Source organism: Pipra filicauda, unplaced genomic scaffold (assembly GCF_003945595.2).
Source record: "Pipra filicauda isolate LSUMZ 115617 unplaced genomic scaffold, ASM394559v2 scaffold117_size3949168_pilon, whole genome shotgun sequence".
In the NCBI taxonomy this organism is placed as follows: Eukaryota; Metazoa; Chordata; class Aves; order Passeriformes; family Pipridae; genus Pipra; species Pipra filicauda.
Window position 1 is genome coordinate 1,591,704 of NW_024103629.1, and position 19,896 is coordinate 1,611,599.

A 19,896-nucleotide genomic window follows, 5' to 3' on the forward strand; every position below is an offset into this window, starting at 1 on the left:
AACATGAACAGAGGGCCAATGGTAACAGCTGAGGTAATCAGGGGGACAAATCCTAGGTCTTGATGCCTTTATAAAAATGTGCATCCCAGGCCTAAATCAGTAAACACCTCACAGCAGAGAGAAGGTAGCACATCCCAAACAGTGGTGCCTGTGACTTCAAGGACATAATAACATAAGTTCTAAAAAAATTTCTTTTATATAGCATTTCACTACAGCCCTGGGTATCACTTCTTACTCAGTATCACCCCAAGGCAGGACTGACTGAGCACCCCAGCAAGGTATTGTTCATCCTGAACTGATGGAATGGCACCAAAAAGCCACAAATAGAATGAATGCTCCATTTACTGCTGAAGTTAGGGCTATGAAAGTGGTGTGTGGAGGTGGGGGACTCATAGACAAATATTAAAGTTTTTTTAAAAAATCACAGACAAGATTCTTTCACAGTTTGCTGCACCTATCATCACTGATGAGATATTGAGGTAGCATGACACAAATAAAGAAATACAACAATAATAATCCCTTCATCTTGTTCAGTTTTTCATGTTCCCCTTAAGTGTCATACCTTCTTGTGAGTATTAAGGTAGAATAAAGGAAGTAAATGACAGTTTCAGATGGAGTGTTTTTGATAAATACAAGCTGTTATAGTGGAGGTTTATTGTTTCGATTTTTCTTAATACAGAACCCACTGCTGCTCCCATCGATGTCAAAGCTACGAGTTTGTCTGTATCAGAGATTCTTGTTGCGTGGAAACATATTAAAGAAAGTCTAGGAAGACCACAGGGATTTGAGGTATGAACACAGAATATCATAATGAGAAGTCTTGTTGCTTTTACTAGCATTGCATTCTGTTAACATGTGCAGCAGTGAAACTTCAATAGAAATTATGCTCATTTTAGCATACATATGACTAGCTGTAGAACAACGATCGCAGTTGTAGCACCGGAACATCTTTTATTTATTTGTGCTTGGAAACTATTCAACACCAGTTCTTATAACATCTCTTTGTCACATCAAAAAGAGCTGAAAGAACTGCAAGTGACCCAGCATATGTTGTTCACAGGTTGGGAAAAATTAGGTATTGACTGTTTCCAGTTCTAAGTGACCAGTTCAAACTTGTTATTTACTGACAGTAATCAACACAGGGAAAGGAGAGAGCCTCTGTGTCCATGTGCTCTCATCCCGCAGTGGCCGAGGGACATCTGCTGGGCAGACTATAGCAATGGGATGTCAGGGGGGGAAGCAGCGGTTTCACCTTCCGTAAATAAAAGTTCTGCTGAGAGACAGCCCTTCGTGACTTGGGAAAGTGAACAAGCCCTAGCAATGGACCCACTTTTAGACAGTATTTACAGTCCAAACCACCAGGAACAGATCGGATCTAGTAGTAAACTTGTCTGTCCTTTGGGGCCAACATGACCCATCTTGACTTTGTGGATCAGTCTATGCTGATCCTCATGAAATAGTCCAGCTAAATCTCATGTACTTATTTTGGGATGCAGGTTATTTGACCTGCTTTAGACCTTTAGAGAGCATTGACTCATTCCTGATTCTCTACAGTAACACTGAAAAGGGTGTAAATATGTAGGTCTGAGGCAGACACCAATCATATGCATGTCTTAAAACATCTTGTGACCTACTAGCACAGAGCATATACCTGGCAGCATGGCTGGACAAACCCAGAGACTGCTGACTGTCACTGATGGCCTTAGGAATGAAATGTAGCTGTCCAGGCAGCACCAGAGCCAACACATTCTCCAGCTCAGCCTCAGGCTGGGCACCAGGACAGCACATTTACCCCATAGCTTAGACACAACCATTTAACATTGTTTACCTTTTGGTGTGGCCTTTTGATATACTGGATAGCAATACCCATATTACTATCCAGTGCAGTCTGAACAGGCTGGTACTTTGCCATATCACCTCACGTCTTGTATTGCTCAGATGTCTTTTTCATCTACATCTCCAAGCTGAACTCTGCTGACCCTCTCTCAGTTCTCGTTCATTGTTCTTTATTCCCACTCCTTCATTACGTTAAACATATTTTTACCCCTTTGCACATGGTTTGCTTCATGCAGCAAAATGTGACCATTTTATCTTTAGACCTGCTATCTATAAGAAGAACAAGACTGCATCTGATAGAGATTATATTCAGCTTGCAAGTGCTATCCCTCTCCATGTAGCAAGTGTTCCACCTGTTACTAACCCAACTTAAATCCCAAGGACAGTCTGAAATAATCCTGTCTTTTTTCTATTCAGAAAGGGTTTTTTCTGCTACCCTTTCTCAGCTATCTTAACATTTTTTAAATTATACATACTGTCTTCACTCTTATTCTATCGACCACTGATTCTCAAAATGTTCTATATCTTTGCTTTACATATTTTAAAATAAAAAAAAAACAAACCAGATTTTCTTTCCAAAATTGAAAATTATTTCCCTAGAAGCTTATTCTTTCATAACTTGAATGTATTTTGCATTTACCTGCTTGTCACATAACACTTCCTTTAGCTCTCCAGATGTGTCCTAGCAATAGATGGCTATTACATGTGGGCTCTCTATGTATCAGAGGTGGTCTTCCTCACTTGGAAAATGTTCAGACCTTTGTAATTTAGCATACTCTGACCCAAAAAGTAACACTTGGCTGCTCTGAGTCTCTCATGGATATCTCATGTATGAATTTAAAAATGGTTATTGATACAGTAGAAGTTAACAGTGAACCTTATTAATACTTTGGCTCCTCACTGTGCTGTACACCAGTTTTAGGATTCTAGCATGAAGATTACAAGTAAATATTTTAAGCCAGGGATCTACAGTTGACATAACAAAAAAACAAAATATAAAAATATTTCAGTGCTCCCTTCCTCCCTCCATTAAGGAATTAAAGGAGCCTTCTAAGTAATAGTGTCTTTTAAGGTACTACATTTATCTGGGGAGAGGAGGGTGCTTTTTTCTCTCCATCTCACCTGTCCCCTACCTTACCTTTTCCTTTTTTGTTCATTTAGTCAGAATTTCTCTGCTCACTTTCTGACAGACATATCTTTCAGAGAGTAGTTTGCTCTTTTTGTCTTCTTTCCCAGGAATAATTATAATCAGCAGCACTTCCTTAATAAACAGAAAAGTAAATGTTGCTCTCCTGCATAATTCAACAGGACAGAATACAATCTGCGGATGGCATTGCTAAATCTTTTCAGCTCCATTTTTGGGAAGAATTTCATCAAAAAGACAAAATGACTTATAGGATCAATGCAGTGAGTCAGTGCATTACAGTATTCACTTCAGAACACTAAGTCCACACTATCAGCCCAATTTTGCTAACATACCAAGAATTTCTCTTTCAAGCATCCTCTTAGTGTAAAAAGGAAAGGAGTCTGTATAGCAAGACATTCCACTCCCAAGAAAACACAAAAGTATGGAACAGTTTCATGCTTTCCATATGATTTGCTTTCTTAGGCTTCTGTGAAAACCTTTTTAATTTCAGAACTGATTCTGAAAGTTCATCATATGTACAATGCACTGCAAAACAAAGCCTGTAGTACTCCCTCAATCCACAAACAACAAATAGATAAAGCACAAAACTCCAGTAATGTTAATAAAAGGATAAATGAGTTATCCTTTTTTTAAAAAACTATTATTTCCTAATGTAAAATGATTGTGGACTGCTAGTAAAATGCTACCTTCAATTCAAATTGAATGCAAAACAATCTGACTAACCCCTCTATTTTCATGTCACAATTCGTATTCTGCCTGTGGTCACAACAGCAGTGACAATATTTCTTCACATTTCTGGCCTTTTAACAACAGCATTATAAAAGGGGCAGCTATTTTCTTAACAGTTGAATGTTTGGGCTCTAATCGACAAAAGTGACAGAATATTTACTACATACAGACAAGTTTTCAGTGACCCACTTTCACTCTGCCCTGTTTACACTTCCTAAGTGCACTAAGGAGTAATGAAAGGCAAAGTAACTTTTACAATATCACATTGTCATCCTTGAAAGGCAGTGTTAACTGTTATGTCACATGAGTTTTATGCAAGGTTTGCTGTACTCATTTGCATCTTCCAAAGCACATATTATTCCTGACTTCAGTACGGGTTTGTCAGCTCTCCACCCGACCTTACTAAATATATGCCAGCTACAGCCTGATAAAGTAGAAGTAGCTTGAAAACTTCGTCAGAATTGTAGAAAAATATAGTGTGTTCCATACTTATTGTTTGAAATCCTTAACTTGAAGGTTGTAAAATCTATTTGAGCCCTAGGCAATGTTTTCTTTGTCACACACTACTGGTAAGGAAGGAAAACAGAAAGAATTACTGGCTGGAAGAAGAGATATTTTTGTTTTCTTTTTTCCTTTTCCAGAAAGACAAGGCTAATATTTAAGTACAGATCACAAAGCTTGTGTTTTTTCATTGGGATTCCCCAAAGGGGTAAGAGTTTGACTAATGCACTCCAAAGATCAACTTGGAAAAAAAACCAAAAAGGATAAAAAATAAAAAAAATCGTGATTATCATTTTCAGAGAGGATTACTTGACATAATAACTTGATTTTACCCTATTATGTCCTTTGAAAGAGAAATACTTGATATTTTGCTGTTTCTTATGTGCATTTTATCTATTTTTACAATGGAACAGAAAATTACGTGTGCATGGTACTGGAATTTTATTTTTTTTTATTTAGTGAAGTAATTTCGAAAGAGCATATGAATGTTTTAACCACAACCTGGTAAAGCAAGACAGAAAAAAAAGAGTAATTCGTGGTTCACTAGCCTGAATACCAATTTACCAGACTTCATGTTTGAAATTAATTAATTTTTCCATGCACAAAATTAGTGATTCAATGGTTTTATATATGAGTTAATTTTACCTACAAAGTCACTCCTATTCTGATTCAAACACCTCCAAAGACCTTAAGACTAGAACCAGGAGTTTATAGCAGAACATACTACTGCTTCTCATGCCCTTGAAGTATGGATCACACCCTAGATGCCTCATGAGGGCCCCAAGAGAGCAATACCTTTTCCAATGTCCGTGTCTTGAATTTTTTGTTATGATTATCAATGACTCATGAACTGTTTGGGTGTTCTAATACCTAAAATCAGAAACACAGATAATTATTCATTTTTCATTAGAAAATATAACTAGATATTTGATGATAGTACTCAAAGTTGAGGTACAATATCAGTTTTCATCCAATGGTCTGCAGGACCATGTGGAAGAAGAGAGTACCTGAGGAAAGAGGTGGAAGATGTAAGCTGCTCCAGAAAGTACTGTACTGAACAGTGTTTTGTTTCTTCTTTTCAGTCAGCAGTTGTTCTGGTGAGAATGAACTGAGGCTGACTGACCTTTTTGCAGGAACCTCTCATCCAGTTCTGAAGAATAGTCACACCAATGCCTTGAAATGATACAAAAAGCACCTCTTCTCCTGTCCTAAGTTCTCACTTATACCATTGCATCAACATTTACATGGCTTCCATCTGCCAGTTCAAGTAACATACAGATTTTCTGATAATGCTAATTAAAATACCTTTTATGAAATCTGAATCACTGTATGAACCATTTTTTTCAGGGCTAGCAGCAGTTCTTTCAGTTCACGGCTCTTTCTCCCCTAGCACTTTCTGTACTCTAAGATCTCTTCAAGTCCATTTTCAATTACATCAGTGCTGTTGATGTTGACAAATGCTCAGAGAGCCCAGGAAACTTCGGTGTTTTGTCCACTTTGATTCATTCTACCTAATTTAGGCTCTTGATATGCCTAATTTGTAGCTTAGATTTTCTGTGGTCAACAGAAAGAATATCCAGACAATAAATTTAGCAAAAAGGACACGCAATTAGATCAGATTAATTTATAGCAAAGAATGCACACCCTAAAAACCAACCTGGAAAAAACAGTAATATTATTTAAGATACCTTTTAACCTAAAACTTGAAGGAAGTGGTCTGTAACTATCAGAGGTAGAAATATTTTAGATAGAAATAAACTTTAACATGAAGATTTTCTTTTAACCATCACTTAACTCACAATCAGGGCAAAGGAGTTTGCATGTTCTTGTACCTCCTCTATTCAGTTATTTACTTTCTCCTTAGCTCAAAGAGATGGATTCCTGGGAAACAGATATCAAAGCTCATTATTATTTAGCTAAACAACAGACAATAGAAAGTCCAGCAATAATGTAAAACCTTACAAACAAGAACACATTAATCAGATCAAAAGCTTTCTTTCCCCATTTTTTCTTTCATTTTTCAAATATGGACTACTCTTTTGTGATTTATGCTTCACATTATTATCAATATTCAAAATTATCATTAAGGAAAGTCTGTCCTGTTTTATAAATCCCCTCTGAGAAGTATAAATTAAGGTTACAAAAAATAACAAGATTTAAAAAATAACAAACACATGGACATGTAAATAAACAAACCTTCTGTTCTAAGATAAATGTCCAGCACTTTTAAACATCAGCAGTACCTTCATTTTAGTTCAAATCAGTGTAAATTCCTACATCATCTACCCTAGTCAACAATCATTGGAATTCTCTTTTTTTTTTATAGCCAGTTTTTCTTTCAGTTCTTTTGGTCATCAACAAATGAATGTGTATGTTATCAAAAAAGAAAAAAGAAAATGAAATTTTGATATCAAAGTCCATAGTCACCTGGCAATACTTTAAGGGAAATTTTAAAATCAGGGAACAAACACTTTAAGGGCTTTGGAGTACAGAGGAAACTGACACAGAACAATTGCTGCAGAACTGATAGGGAACATCATGATTATTTCTGCAGACTTAACAGGTACAAAATACAATTAGTATCCAAACTGATAATGCCACATAAGCAGTGATGCGGAGCAATTCCAAACCCATGGAAAATATCAAATGGGACAAGCAGTGTTCCTGTCTTTCTTGCACCAGATTACTATATCTATGTAGTCCTCACACTAGTGCTTTGAAAATCAGATTTTCACAACTTCTTTATGCTAAAAAAAGAATTTTCAGTGCAAAAACTGGGGACTATTTACTGTCTTGAACACTGCATTAACATAGTGTGTCCTGTGAATAAACACTGAGACCTCTTCAGCTATTCATAATTTTGCTCCCATCTGTCTAGAACAAGGATTTCACTACTTCAGTTGCATTTCCGCACCTGCTACCTATGCAAGCTTGATCAAGTCACTTTTCCTTTCTGATGATTTTCATGTTGGATCCTCAGCAGACTACACTATCTGGTTAATAGTATCTTCCAGGACATGTGGTCTCTCTCACTATCTGTTCATACAGTCCTTAATACTGTGCAATTGTCATTACTGTAGTGTCAAGTTTGGAAAGATGCATCACAAAGGAAATTAAAGGAATCTGATTGCCCAAGAGATAATAAGCATTGGAGGTTCAGTACTAGTGTATGAATAAATGGTTGTTGATTCTTTTCTTCTTTTCACAAAAGATGTGACAAGGGGTTATTTCAGGTATCAATAGGTTTGGTCAAGCATTCAGATAGCAAAATACCTAAGTGAATCACACTTATTTCAACAAGTGGTGACTGCAACTAGTATTGAAGACTAAGATGTAATAATCTAAGAATTGAAGCAAGTGTTTTAATATGAGATAATGCAGGTGCACACACACATACACACACATAAAAAGACATTTACTTCAAGTTTTACAATCAAAAGAATGGACTTTGAGTTGGTCCTCAATCAGAGTTAACAGAGCCACTTTACTCAAGTGAAGATAGGACCTCAAAAGTACATCTTTTGAACGAGATATTTTTAGATTTTTTTTATGGCACTCCTAGTGTAATTATAAAAGGTCGGCACTGTACTCATTGGCCTTATTTTCTTGTGAGCCCCTTGTTTTCTTCGGTTCACCATTTTCTGGGATACATTCACAAAAGTGCTGTATTGTCTGTGACCTTTTTCTCAGAGGAAAAATTATCCGGATATAATATGAATAACCTACTAAGAAATAACCAACTTCACATAAAAGGTCAAAATGCGCAATAAGTGTAAGTAGGTCTCAGTATAAATAACAGTAAGCTGAATATAGATCTTTGAATGGCACATTAGTAACATCTCCTGTTAGGGAAAGCAGGGCCCCATGAGAATTACCTTACTTGTGTAGGTCACCTAGATACATTAAAAAGAAACAGTATTGCTTTTCTCGTTATTCCCTGCAAATACTTGGTCCCCGAGGAAAGAGACTATTAAAATTCCCAGCTCTGCATTATAACCTCTTTGAGATTATGATAAACTTAGTGTAGATAACAGAAATAAGAATCAAGAACCACCACAGATCATTTAGGGAATTTATATCTGAAAAGGAAAGGCATAAACATAATATTGGAATTTCATTTACCAGGAACCTGTTTATAACCAAGAACAAAACCTGAATCCATTTCCTTCTTTTTCTTCAGATAAGACTTTTCTGATGATGGAAAGAGTTCCTTTGTTGTTTTGTCACTGCCTATTCATTGCACTGATAAGAAATCTTGTGGTTGAGCTGCACTGGGCCAGGAAGGGCACATGTTGCTCACAATACTTCTTAACTGATGTGGCCAGAGTTTTCCAGAGTAAAAGTAGGTATTCTGGTGACCTACCAGAGGATGAGCTTTCCTTGAATGTTCTCCTTCAGTGATGAACTCTCCCTGCCAAAGTAATCCTCTGCTCTTCTGTCTTGTAGTAACATTTTCTCATGCCAGTACACAGCAATTCAATGTGCTTCAGGTCATAACATGATATTCCAAGTCTTGCCATTTTGGAGAAGTGAGCACTGCATGGTTTGAGGTTAAGCAGCAAATCCCATATGCTTTAAAGGGCTTGATGATCAGAAAAAGGTATAAATGGCTAAAAGACCTGCCACAGGATAACAAGTACAAACACTTGGAAGCATGAGCTTGCTAGGTTCCTATATTAAACTTTCATTTGGTCGCTTGTTGGCAGGTTGGATACTGGAAGGACATGGAGAAGGAAGAAGCAGCAGAAAAGGTCAAAACAGAGGGAAATGAGTCATCCATCCTCCTGACAGGATTAGAAGGAAACACATTATATCACCTAACAGTGAGGGCGTACAACGCTGCAGGGTATGGACCACCTAGCACTGCTGTGCATGCAGCAACCAAGAAGTCCCGTAAGTAATCTCAGTATCTTTGCTACAAGGGAGAACTCAGAGAGCAACCTCTGCCCTCTTGTGTTTTCATTTAATATGAGTGTATAATAATCAGGAATCATGTATAGCTTTGATTCATGGCCTTGCTTTGATGTCATTTAGACATGAATTTATATGACTTTACATTCATAACAAGGATTATTTTCCTAGGGAAAAAGGGGGATTTTTTACAAAGAAGGGAGAGAAAAGAGTTCAGGTTCATAGGCTTTGTGAAATTTGGGATGGGATGGGATGGGATGGGATGGGATGGGATGGGATGGGATGAATAAATACATAATAATCTACTAAATTACAATACTGGTGAAAAAAAAAACTTAGAATTTGATCCAGAGTTGCGGGAGCCTGTTAACATGACTGATTTTAAATGTAATGAAAGATTGAAATATTTTTCTTTTGATTTTAAAGAAACTACCTATATATAAAAATATATTTATCTATATGTTATTTTTTTCTTCTCAGCTCCCAGCCAAGCACCAGGCAATATTATGTGGATACAGGATGGTTCACATGTGTCTCTTGGGTGGGAGCCAGTCAGACCTCTAGCTAATGAATCTGATGTAATGGGATACAAGGTCAGTGCTTCCCTGTCCTTACTCACCTTTCTCTCTTCCAAACAACTACTTCTCTTTACTGGCTTTTTTCCCTTTCTCATTTCTCTGTGCAAGTAAAGCATTCTGCACAGACTGTCTCCAATCAGTTTTCACCATGAAAAGCAATAAATAAAATTAAAATGAGAGAAATACCCCAACATATTTTTGTGTTGTGATTTTCAAATACTGCTTATAAACCGAGTAAGCTCTATCTGAGGGTATCAGCTCATTATCTCTGAACCAGAAGTGGTTATTAATAGGACAAGCCTGTGATGAAATTCCTAATAACTCCTCAATTCAATTGTGTTTGCAGTAGGATTTAGAGAAATGTAGAATAATGAGGCATTATAAATTGACATTAAAATTAATAGTTTTATGGAGCAGAAACAAAAATACTTCAGTTTGTTTTATAATCATGTTGGTAATGTTCAACAATCAGTGACAGTAACAGCTGGCATCTAAAGTTTTGAAGTTTTAAAGAGTAAAATACAGATTAACACTTAAATAACAAGTCATAAAACCACATAGAATTCACTGTAATATTTTAAATCAAAGTAGAATGTTTCCATGTTTTTACAGAGGTGTGGAGGTTTGGTTTCTTTGAAGTCTGTATACAATCATTTATAGACTAAAGTCTGATATCCCCTCTGATACACAAGGAAATATCACCAAGAAAGTGTAAAATGGTTCAAATAAGCCAGAAACTGTTCTAACTGTTATCAGAATAGTTAATATTCTGAAATAGTTGAGTTGACTACTCTAGTTTTTCACACCTCTCTAACCCTCTCAATTTTGTCTGGGATCAGAAACTCTTATGCAGAAATACCAAAAAGAGAGCTAGGTACTCGCTTTTCCTTCCATAAATTTCTCCTGAATGTCACAGGAGGTTCAGGGACAGATCTAAACTCTTCTCTGTTATCCAGCTAAGGTAAACACAGTAAGGACATTATTTGGAACATTTTCTTTACATTTGAAGTTAGGTTCTTGAGCCAAAAATGTGAATATCAACATGAATTTGGGGATAAGAATTTGAATCAAATGGAACCCAAAATACATTTTGAAATTTTGGAGGTAAAATTGTGCAACACCTAATGCTGGAGAGGGCAAATGTACTATCTTTGCTCTGGATCATAATCAATGTTCTTTCATTACTTGCTAGTATACTTTGCTATTACTGTTTTGAAGCCACCGCAGGGAGGGAAGAGTAAAAGCAGATGACTGTTCAAATGCAATGTCACGAAACCCTCAGTGAAAGCATGAAACAGTTAACATTGCAGTGACTGTGTTATCTGCACAAAATATTTGGTATATAACTTGAATGACCACTATGACCATTATCGATTTTATTGACCATAGGTATTATTTCGGCAAGAAGGTCAGAGCAACAGTCAAGTTATAGAAACACAGAAAACCTCCGCAGTGGTACTTCTTCCTGATGTTGGTGTCTACATCATTGAGGTCTGTGCAGTTAGTGAAGGAGGGGATGGGACTGCAAGTCCCCAGATCAGAGTTCCATCTTTTTCAGGTAAAGTTACACTATATTTGAAAGAGTAGTGATTATAGCAATGTTCATTAACTCTATTATTCTCTACCTGAAAAACAATGTTGTCACAATTATTTAGCTATTAGATAAAATTATTAATCTGAGTCCTCAGTTCCATGCTGAAACAGACATCTACTGCCATTTGAGATTCTCAAGAGCATCTGAGGCAACCATGTGAGGCCGACGAACAAAGCAGAAGATTTATAGGAAACCTCTCCCTTTCTAGGATAACATGTGAAAACCTGACTGAGCTATAGATGTTTATATGTGCACTAGGTGTCTTAAATAGCAATATAGTCAGCTGAGATGTAATCCATAGAGACCAACAGTGGAGCCTTGACAGCAATTCAGCTAATCTTCTGAATTTACATATTCAGACATAAGCCCATAAGGACACCTGATATGTTTTAAGGTATCCCAAACATTTGCACGTGGCAGATATAATATGGGACTTAGAGGGTACACACATCATTCTGGACCACCAGCTGTAGGTGTACTGTCTAACATAGATAAAATGCTATCTATTTAGGTAAGTCTACAACTTCTCATAAGGGGAAGAGGAGGGACAGCCACTGATATCTTCTCTATGGTGCCCACTGACAGGACCCAAGGGAATGACATGAAGTTGTGTCAGGGGAGATTTAGGTTGGATATTAAAAAATGTTCACCCAGAGGATGGTTGGGCACTGGAACAGGCTCCCCAAGGAAGTGGTCACAGCACTAAGCCTGACAGAGTTCAAGAAGCATTTGGATGATGCTCTCGGGCACATGGTGTGCCTCTTGGAGATGGTCCTGTGCAGGGCCAGGAGTTGGACTTGATCCTTATGAGTCCCATCCAACTCAGCATAATCTGTGATTCTGTCAACACTCTGTATCTGCCTGCCTTAGAATAAGCTGAATTTCTCTGTAGATTCCAATGACTCCCTTGAATAATTATGACTTTAATAAACTATTAATTTATTACAGTATTAAAGTATTATCATAAAGTAACTTAGGATGTCTAGATTCTATCTCCTCAGTTACTGTGATAAGTTGAAAAAATTTACAGTATCAATATTACATAGGTAAGAAAGGAATGGAAGGATTAGTGGCAAGAACAACCAGAAAATAACATTGACTTTTGCCTAAACACAACAAGGCATCTTAATTCCAACTTTCTGCTAAAACTTAAAAGTTCTACTAAACATTGCTTTACACTCTTTAAGGAGTACTAACTAAAAGATGTGAGCCTGAAACTTCAATGTAGGACTAAAATTTCAGCCCTAATCTAGTCACAAACCTCACTGTTATTATCAGAATGCAGAAGACACCAATCCCTACTCCATGGAATATTTGTTTCATGTATCCTTTGAGCCATAACTGTAGGCAACCAAGTCTTTCATTCCCTGTCTCCTAATACTTGTAATTAGACTATGCATATGACATTAGTTCCATTTAGGTCAACTGTTGTCCAAAGGAACCCAGACTGGTTCCCTTCCCATTCTGTTACCACTACTAGCCCAGAGAACAGTTCCCCTTAACACGGTCTTTAAAGGGACTGTTGTAATCTAAAATCATCACTGGACTACTGAGCAAAATACCACTTTTTCCTCTGGGCAAACATAGAGATCAAGGGCCAGCTTTAATCCTTTTTTCTGGGAAGAAGATTTGTGACCATGGCTGGAACTCAGAGCAGCTTCTGCAGGCTAATTCTTTTTTGAGGTTTAAGGCACAAAACCACATACCCCTTTGGAATTTGCTATTCATTTGCAGACTGAATATGAGGCTCCAGCATGTGAGTTGCTGTAGGTATCCTCATAAAATCCCATCTGTGTAGGGAGCCTATTTTGTGACTGCAGTTGTCAGAAGCTAATCCATTGCCTAAAGGTTAGGCTTCTGCTGAGGGTAATAAAATACAAGTTTTGGGCAAAATATAGTATCTAAATGTACTGACTATTTGCATCATTTGTTCCTTAATTACTTTGCTTTTCATTTCAGGAGGGAAAGTAACAAGCGCTCAATCCACCTTACATGTGTTGTCTACTTCCTCGTCCTCTGTAACATTGCTTTTGGCACTGATGGTACCTTCAACACCATGGTGAAGGTTTCAGACTTTGTTGTTATTTCTTTGCTTTAATTTAATGACACCATAGGGTGGAGTTTTATGTCTGTGGAGAAACTGGAAACATGAGCTTAAAGAACCATAGAAATGCCTGTGGTGCACTTAGAGGAGTGTTGGAGACACGGTCAATAATTCATCAGGTTTTTATCTCTTCTTTATTTGTAAAAGTCCTCTGGGGAGGAGACACTTCTTGGCCCAAAAATATGCAGATTGTATGTAATAAACTTTTGTAAGCAAAGATAATTTCTGTCAAATGTATTTTCCTTTTTTAATATGTTCGATTTTGGTGAGCCCAGTCATGTGTCATCAGGTATTTAAAAAGTGGTACCTAGTACAGTACATCTGTTTGGTTTGGAAAAAAAATCCTTTTTTAACATATAGAACAAAGTTTGATGCAGCTTTGTCGAATACTTTGCTCACATCCCCAATAACTGGTTGTTTCTACCAACAACTGAGAAAAAATATAATTTATCTACACAGCCCACTGCAAAAGTAAAGAGAATTTGTTCTGAAAATGTATAATATGTATCTAATTAGCAAAAAGAACTGCCAATAAAGTATTGGACAGCATACTCAGAACATGGCAAAATGGAGCAGAAAATACATTTATTTTATTGCAAGGTAAATGAAAAATTGTTAAATACAAACTTAAGAGGAAAAAGTTTTTATTCATCAAATACTGCAAAATATTACGTCCAATGATCAGATATAGATTTTCAAAAGTAAATAAGAAATCGATTCCTACTGCATATCACAAGGAAAACTGCACTGGGCATTTAAATATGATATACATTAAGATCCTAGGTGGACAAATAAAGCAATGCAAGGAGAGAAACCTACTTTTTTCCAACCACTTCTCAGCTTTTTTTTTCTCAACTTTCTTTTTCCTCTGATTCCATTTTTTAGTAACACTCTGTGCTCTATATAGATAGTAATCAAGTTGAAGTATATATGAAAGCATATTATGGAGAGAATATTAACATTTTTCAGAATTTAATCATTCACATATATTCAAACCGCACTACGATATATTTTGGAGGATTTAGTGTCTGAGAAAAAATACTTGGAGAAGTGCTACAGAGCATCATTCCAGTTATTTAACTAATTGGTTCTATTTCTATATTTCACTGGAGATTATTCTTGTAGGGACTATGTGCTATCAGTTTTAATCCCCAATTTTTGCTATACCAAACCATTTTTCATTCAATAGACAATATGGATAATTTTTCTGCATTGGAAGGCCTTTCCATGTATTGGCACCTGAAGCAAAATAATTCCCAGAGTAGATGGTGTGCAATTACTGTGTACACAAATACTGTGTGCACAGTGCTGTGACAAAGGGTATTTTACTAACACATCTAGGGATCAAGCCTAGGATAAACATTCCCTCACCTGGGAAAAATCAGGTTAAAAATCTTTAACATGAAAGTCCTAATGGCACAGTTCTTCTAGCTGTCCATCCCTCTAAAAGGTTTTGATGAAAATCTATTTTAACTGATGAGTTCTGCAATCAAAATGCTATTATTTTGCCTGTTCACTAGCAAAATAATTTTTGGCATTTAGCTAAATCTGCTCTTTCTCAGTAGCTTTAAAATAGTAGACAAGAAAGCACAACACAGATCAAGTGCTTAGTAGGTAAAAAGCTGACTGGTGACTAAATATTTTTTCTTTTTAATATTTTATCAGTAAAATTTTTCAGAGAAAGTTCAACTCAAATCTTTCTTACCCACTAGTATTTTAAACAATTTTTTAAGAAATAGCATTTAAATTTAGTCACCATGTTGCTAGGAAAACAAAGGCAGGATAGCTAGCTAAGCACAGGCTGTAGGTAAACAGAAAGAGACCTTCTATATCTCTGCGTTCTGGAAAATCCTTTGAGAACAAAGAAAGGAAGATGTAATGTACCTTGCTGATAGAGCAAACTCACAGAAAATAACTACCTGCTGTCATTTGTAAAACAGCAGCATTGTTACTATGCAGAGAACCTGCATTAGCAATCTACCATCTTTCAAAAGGTTAAAATAAACAAGAATAAAGTGACGAACCAAAAAGCAAAATGGCTATTTTATAAATTAAACATAATTTCCTCTATTTTTTATACAGTTGCTTACCAATGCAGTTTATTTCAGAGTATTCAAAAAGGCTACATTCACTGCGGTGGCATTTTCTGAATGGCAGTTAAAATTTCTGAATACGATAAAGAATAAAAGTCTGATAAGGAGATAGAACTCCATCTAGATACATCTAGATCTCTAGTATGAAGATAAAGATAGAAATACTGAACATACCATCAGGTAATGTAGTTGTATTGCAGGGACAAAAAGGGGTATGTTTTATATTCAACATGAACAAAATATGTATTTTGCATCTTAAATATATTAATAAACATGTTTTAAATGTTTAAGTATCTATGTATTACCTATTTGTTATTTTGTAGAAGACGTTTCCTTATCATGAAATTTTTTCGTTGCAAGGGAAAGATTTTTCTTTTTTCATGTAGAAGATTGTAATAGTGCAGTCTGGCATCACTGAGGAGACTGTATTTTTGTATACGGCCACAAGACCTGTTCAGAAAAAAAAATAATTAGAAAGAAACTTTGTTTCACAGACCAAAAGAAAGATACTGTCATGGCCCATATCAAAATGTTAGGTATATTGTACAATCTGTATATATGCTATATATAATGGTATATACAATGTGGAAGACACAGTTATATAATAGTTTCTGTGTACTGTTCTTGTAACATTAGATCTTTTTAATAAATTATTCTCTTTTTATTGGCTTTTATCTTATCTCCTGTCAGGTCCTCAGTTATGTTCATAGAGTACAGGGTGACACAAATATTTTGGTTTTCAGCAGCAAGAAGTCTTTAATTACATGACTTTCAAGAAGAAAATGATGAATCTGCAACAGTGAAAGTGGAAAATGCAACTCTTAAAATCAAGTAATTTTTGTCATCACTCCAATTTCACCTAAGTGTTGGTTTCCCTGGGTAGGTATCTCTTTCATAACTAAATAACTGAAAGGTTCAAGAATTCTCAACATGAAATTATACTTAACAAAAACTGCAATGTAATCTGCAATTTAACATCAGAGATAAAATAAAAATAATCATGAACAGAAGAGAGATCTAGGGTGGCGAGGCACTGCCCAAAGAAACTGTGGATGCCCCATCCCTGGAAGTGTTCAAGGCCAGGTTGGATGGGTCTTTGAGCAATCTGGTCTTGTGGAGGGTGTCCCTGCACATGGACAGGGGTTTGGAACTAGGTGATCTCTATGGTCCCTTCCAACCCAAACCATTCTATGATTTCTATGAAAAGTGCTTTATAAGGAAGTCACCAAGGTCAATCCTCTGTATACTGAAGTATTACATAGCTTCTGGTACCTCTGTGTCTTATATCTGAAATACTTTGTGTGAAAAACCACAAAAGAATAGTTTTCAAAAACACACATAGCCTTTTGAGGAAAAAATGTAATAATGAATGACCCAATTGTAGCAAATACTTTTTTTTTTATAGTTTTATTTGAGCTTTTAATAATCCCCAATCAATTCTTTATGAAATGCATATTTTCAATGGTAGATGACTTTGGAACACAGTATGAAGTCAAAAAGCCCATACTGGAAATAAAAATACATTGCCACAGTCATTTGAACCAAGACTTCAATTACAAAATGGGTACTGCTTAAATAGTATATTATATCAGGACTTCCATTAAATTAGTTATGAATGTCACAGAAAACTGTAATGGCCTGCTTTTGCTGACATGGAGAACTGTACATATTGAAAATCCATATCCTATCAGAACTTCAACGACACTGCAACCCATTCTTGCCCTTTTATGGACATCATCCCAGTTCCTCTGAAAATTAAAGACAATTTCCTTCTTAATTACTTCCTATGCTTTTGAGCAAAACAATGTCAAGGATAAGAGAAAATGAACTGCATTTTATTACAATAGGTTTGTTGCCTTTAGGCTATTACAAACAGCCTCCCTAAGCATGCTGACACATAGGCTGCTTCCAAAACTACAGATCCTGAGTTTGTTCTAAGACTTTTCTCTCAATTCCAGTAAAGACAGACCTGACTTTACCTTTACTGGAGTTCATATTTTTAATACTTTAAACAAGGTAATGATAGTGTATGTGAATAAAAGCCTGACAAGCCTAAAAGAAAAATCTATGGATAATTGTACAGTTTCAATATTTGCATTACTTATTACCGGGGTCAGCTCTTTAAGCAAACTGGCACAAATATTTAGATGCACCGATATTCCTGCTCCCTGTGCTCCTTTTCTGCTATCAGATTATTAACTAAATACCCCAGCTTGTATAAGAAATCTACCCAGTCATCAGAAGAAACTGATAAAGAAATCTGAAATGCTTCTTGATTCATCTTTTACTGTGATGAAATAGATCTGTCGAGCTAAAGAAAAATACGCTCCCTTTGGATATGGTTTGGTGGTGGGGTTTTTCACTTTTATGCTCAAAATCATCAACTTAAAAAAACTATAGAATAAAAACATGAGAGTCTTCCTGAAAAATACAGTTATCAAGACGAATAGCAAAGGCAGGAACTATATGTGTTAATCATAAAATAAGTTATTCAGCATATTTCACTTTTCGTACAGAAAATAAGATCAGAAAATGCATAAATTTGCTTTTCATAACAGAAAACATGTAAATAAAAAGATATTGAAAGTAATTGAGGCATATCTGGATCAAAGCTTTAGTAAGTACAATTTTACTTTAAGCTGCATTGCTCTGTTCCCTGGCTGAACAAGCATTTCCATTTCATAATGGCACCATCTTGTATCTTCTACAAAAGAGACTTTTTAAGACAGGATAGTAAAACAGGGTTGTCCTCCTGATATTTCTTTAAAATTTTGCCATGTGGAGCAACTGGCTGACTTAGTAAAGAAGCCTGAGTTGAATTGCTTAGTTTTGTATAACTCCTTCCCTTATTATTGAGTGATACATACACCCAAATCAATCCTTTTGGAGAGAGTCATTCTAGGTGATGATGTTGCATATGTATGTTTGTTCTAATTAAGAAGTTTCACATGTGTTTTAGGTGAAAAAACTGAATGTCTACCCTGTTGTGATCACTATATTGTAGCACACGGGCAGCCAGATGATCAGTAGAAGTAACGTGCAAGCTGGTATTAGTTCCTTTTTAACATGGAGAAGACTCAGTAACAAATTGTTGATGTTTTCTGGTTATACTTCATTTATTTCAAGTCCCATTAGTAAAAACCAAATTATCCACAGTGTAGTGAATGTCTCTTTTGCTCCTGCTACATAAAAGAAAAAGAAACACTTCATAGTGCCCTACAACTTCCCAGGTAGCCCCTTCTTCCTCCCCCTTTCCTGTCTTCAGAAGGGTACCTGTGTGTATAGAGAGGGCAGGGGGAGAGGGGAGGACACACAGAAGGAAGAGGAAATCCATGGGCACAGTATCCCACAAGGATGACCTGAAGTCAACCCTGTCTCCTGACCTAGCAGGGTTTGCCTTACAACAAGCTATCTGAGAGGGTAAGCCTTTTACCTTCCAAACACACAAATTAGGAAGCATTTTTACCCATCTGAGAATGGCTGCACTAGATTATCCAAAGCACTAAACTGGGTTCCCACTGCATTGTTATCTGTCAACACTTTCTGACTCTCTAAAGAGAACAGAAGCTAATCCCACAGCTTTTGAATGGGAAGTGAAAGGAATTTTCTCAATACAGTTTTTCATAAAAAAATTTCTTGAGTGCCCGCAGTACCCACAATAGGAAATACCAGTCTTTAATGCTCTTCACAAAAGCTTTGGCCCTTTAACGCAGGAAGTAAAGCTGCAGTTTGCTGACTGAATGTATTATTGCAGCATGAGAAACTAGCTTGCAGTGGCAAAAGTTTTGTCAGATTTCCAGAGCATAAATTACTTGAATATTGCTAGATCTCTGCGAGTTTGCTTTGTAGAATGGTAGTCCTTCCTTTTAGATAATTTTTTATTAGACCCAAACATTTCTTGAAAGTTTCTGATGTACTAAGATCTACCACACTGAAAGTCCTTCAGCACAGGATATGTAGCACCTTAAACCCTGGTGTGACAGCACATTGACAAACATACTCTTCTCTCAAGGCATAGCTACTTCCACAGTTCTTCCCTCCACTAAGAAAATATTTACCTTCATAAACTACAATGAAGTGATGAGGTATTTCTTTTCTTAAATGGCTGATGAACCCTTTCTTACTTCTACTCAAAGAGTACAGCTGTTAAGATACTATATCTAAATAAGGTGTAAAAAACATGGGGGAAAAGCCCCAAAATCCAGTAGGGTTTTGTATAGGCCAGGAAATGAAACAAACCCAAAATGAAACTGTGTTCCATCCAGATAATGAGAGCAAGATAAAAAAAGCCCTTTTCTGTAAGACAAAACTTTGATTTTATCACAATACTGGTACTGGGTGCACTTGAGGTCTCTACAGCTCTAAAAAGTCTTAAAAGAAATAGCAAAGAGACAGACAACTGA

General features: G+C 36.3%; 1 protein-coding gene across 7 annotated transcripts in view; it reads left to right on the top strand.

The window, feature by feature from the left end:
- The window catches only part of CNTN5 (contactin 5), a 618,340-nt gene extending 602,168 nt beyond the window's left edge, over positions 1-16,172 (top strand). For all 7 annotated transcript variants that reach the window (XM_039385365.1, XM_039385366.1, XM_039385380.1 and 4 more), the window contains 5 exons: positions 680-789; positions 8,920-9,106; positions 9,605-9,717; positions 11,092-11,260; positions 13,256-16,172. In XM_039385365.1, the coding sequence (XP_039241299.1) occupies positions 680-789; positions 8,920-9,106; positions 9,605-9,717; positions 11,092-11,260; positions 13,256-13,359 (683 nt within the window). In that variant the 3' untranslated portion in view covers positions 13,360-16,172. The remainder of the gene's footprint in view (positions 1-679; positions 790-8,919; positions 9,107-9,604; positions 9,718-11,091; positions 11,261-13,255) is intronic.
- The last annotated feature ends 3,724 nt before the right edge of the window (positions 16,173-19,896 follow it).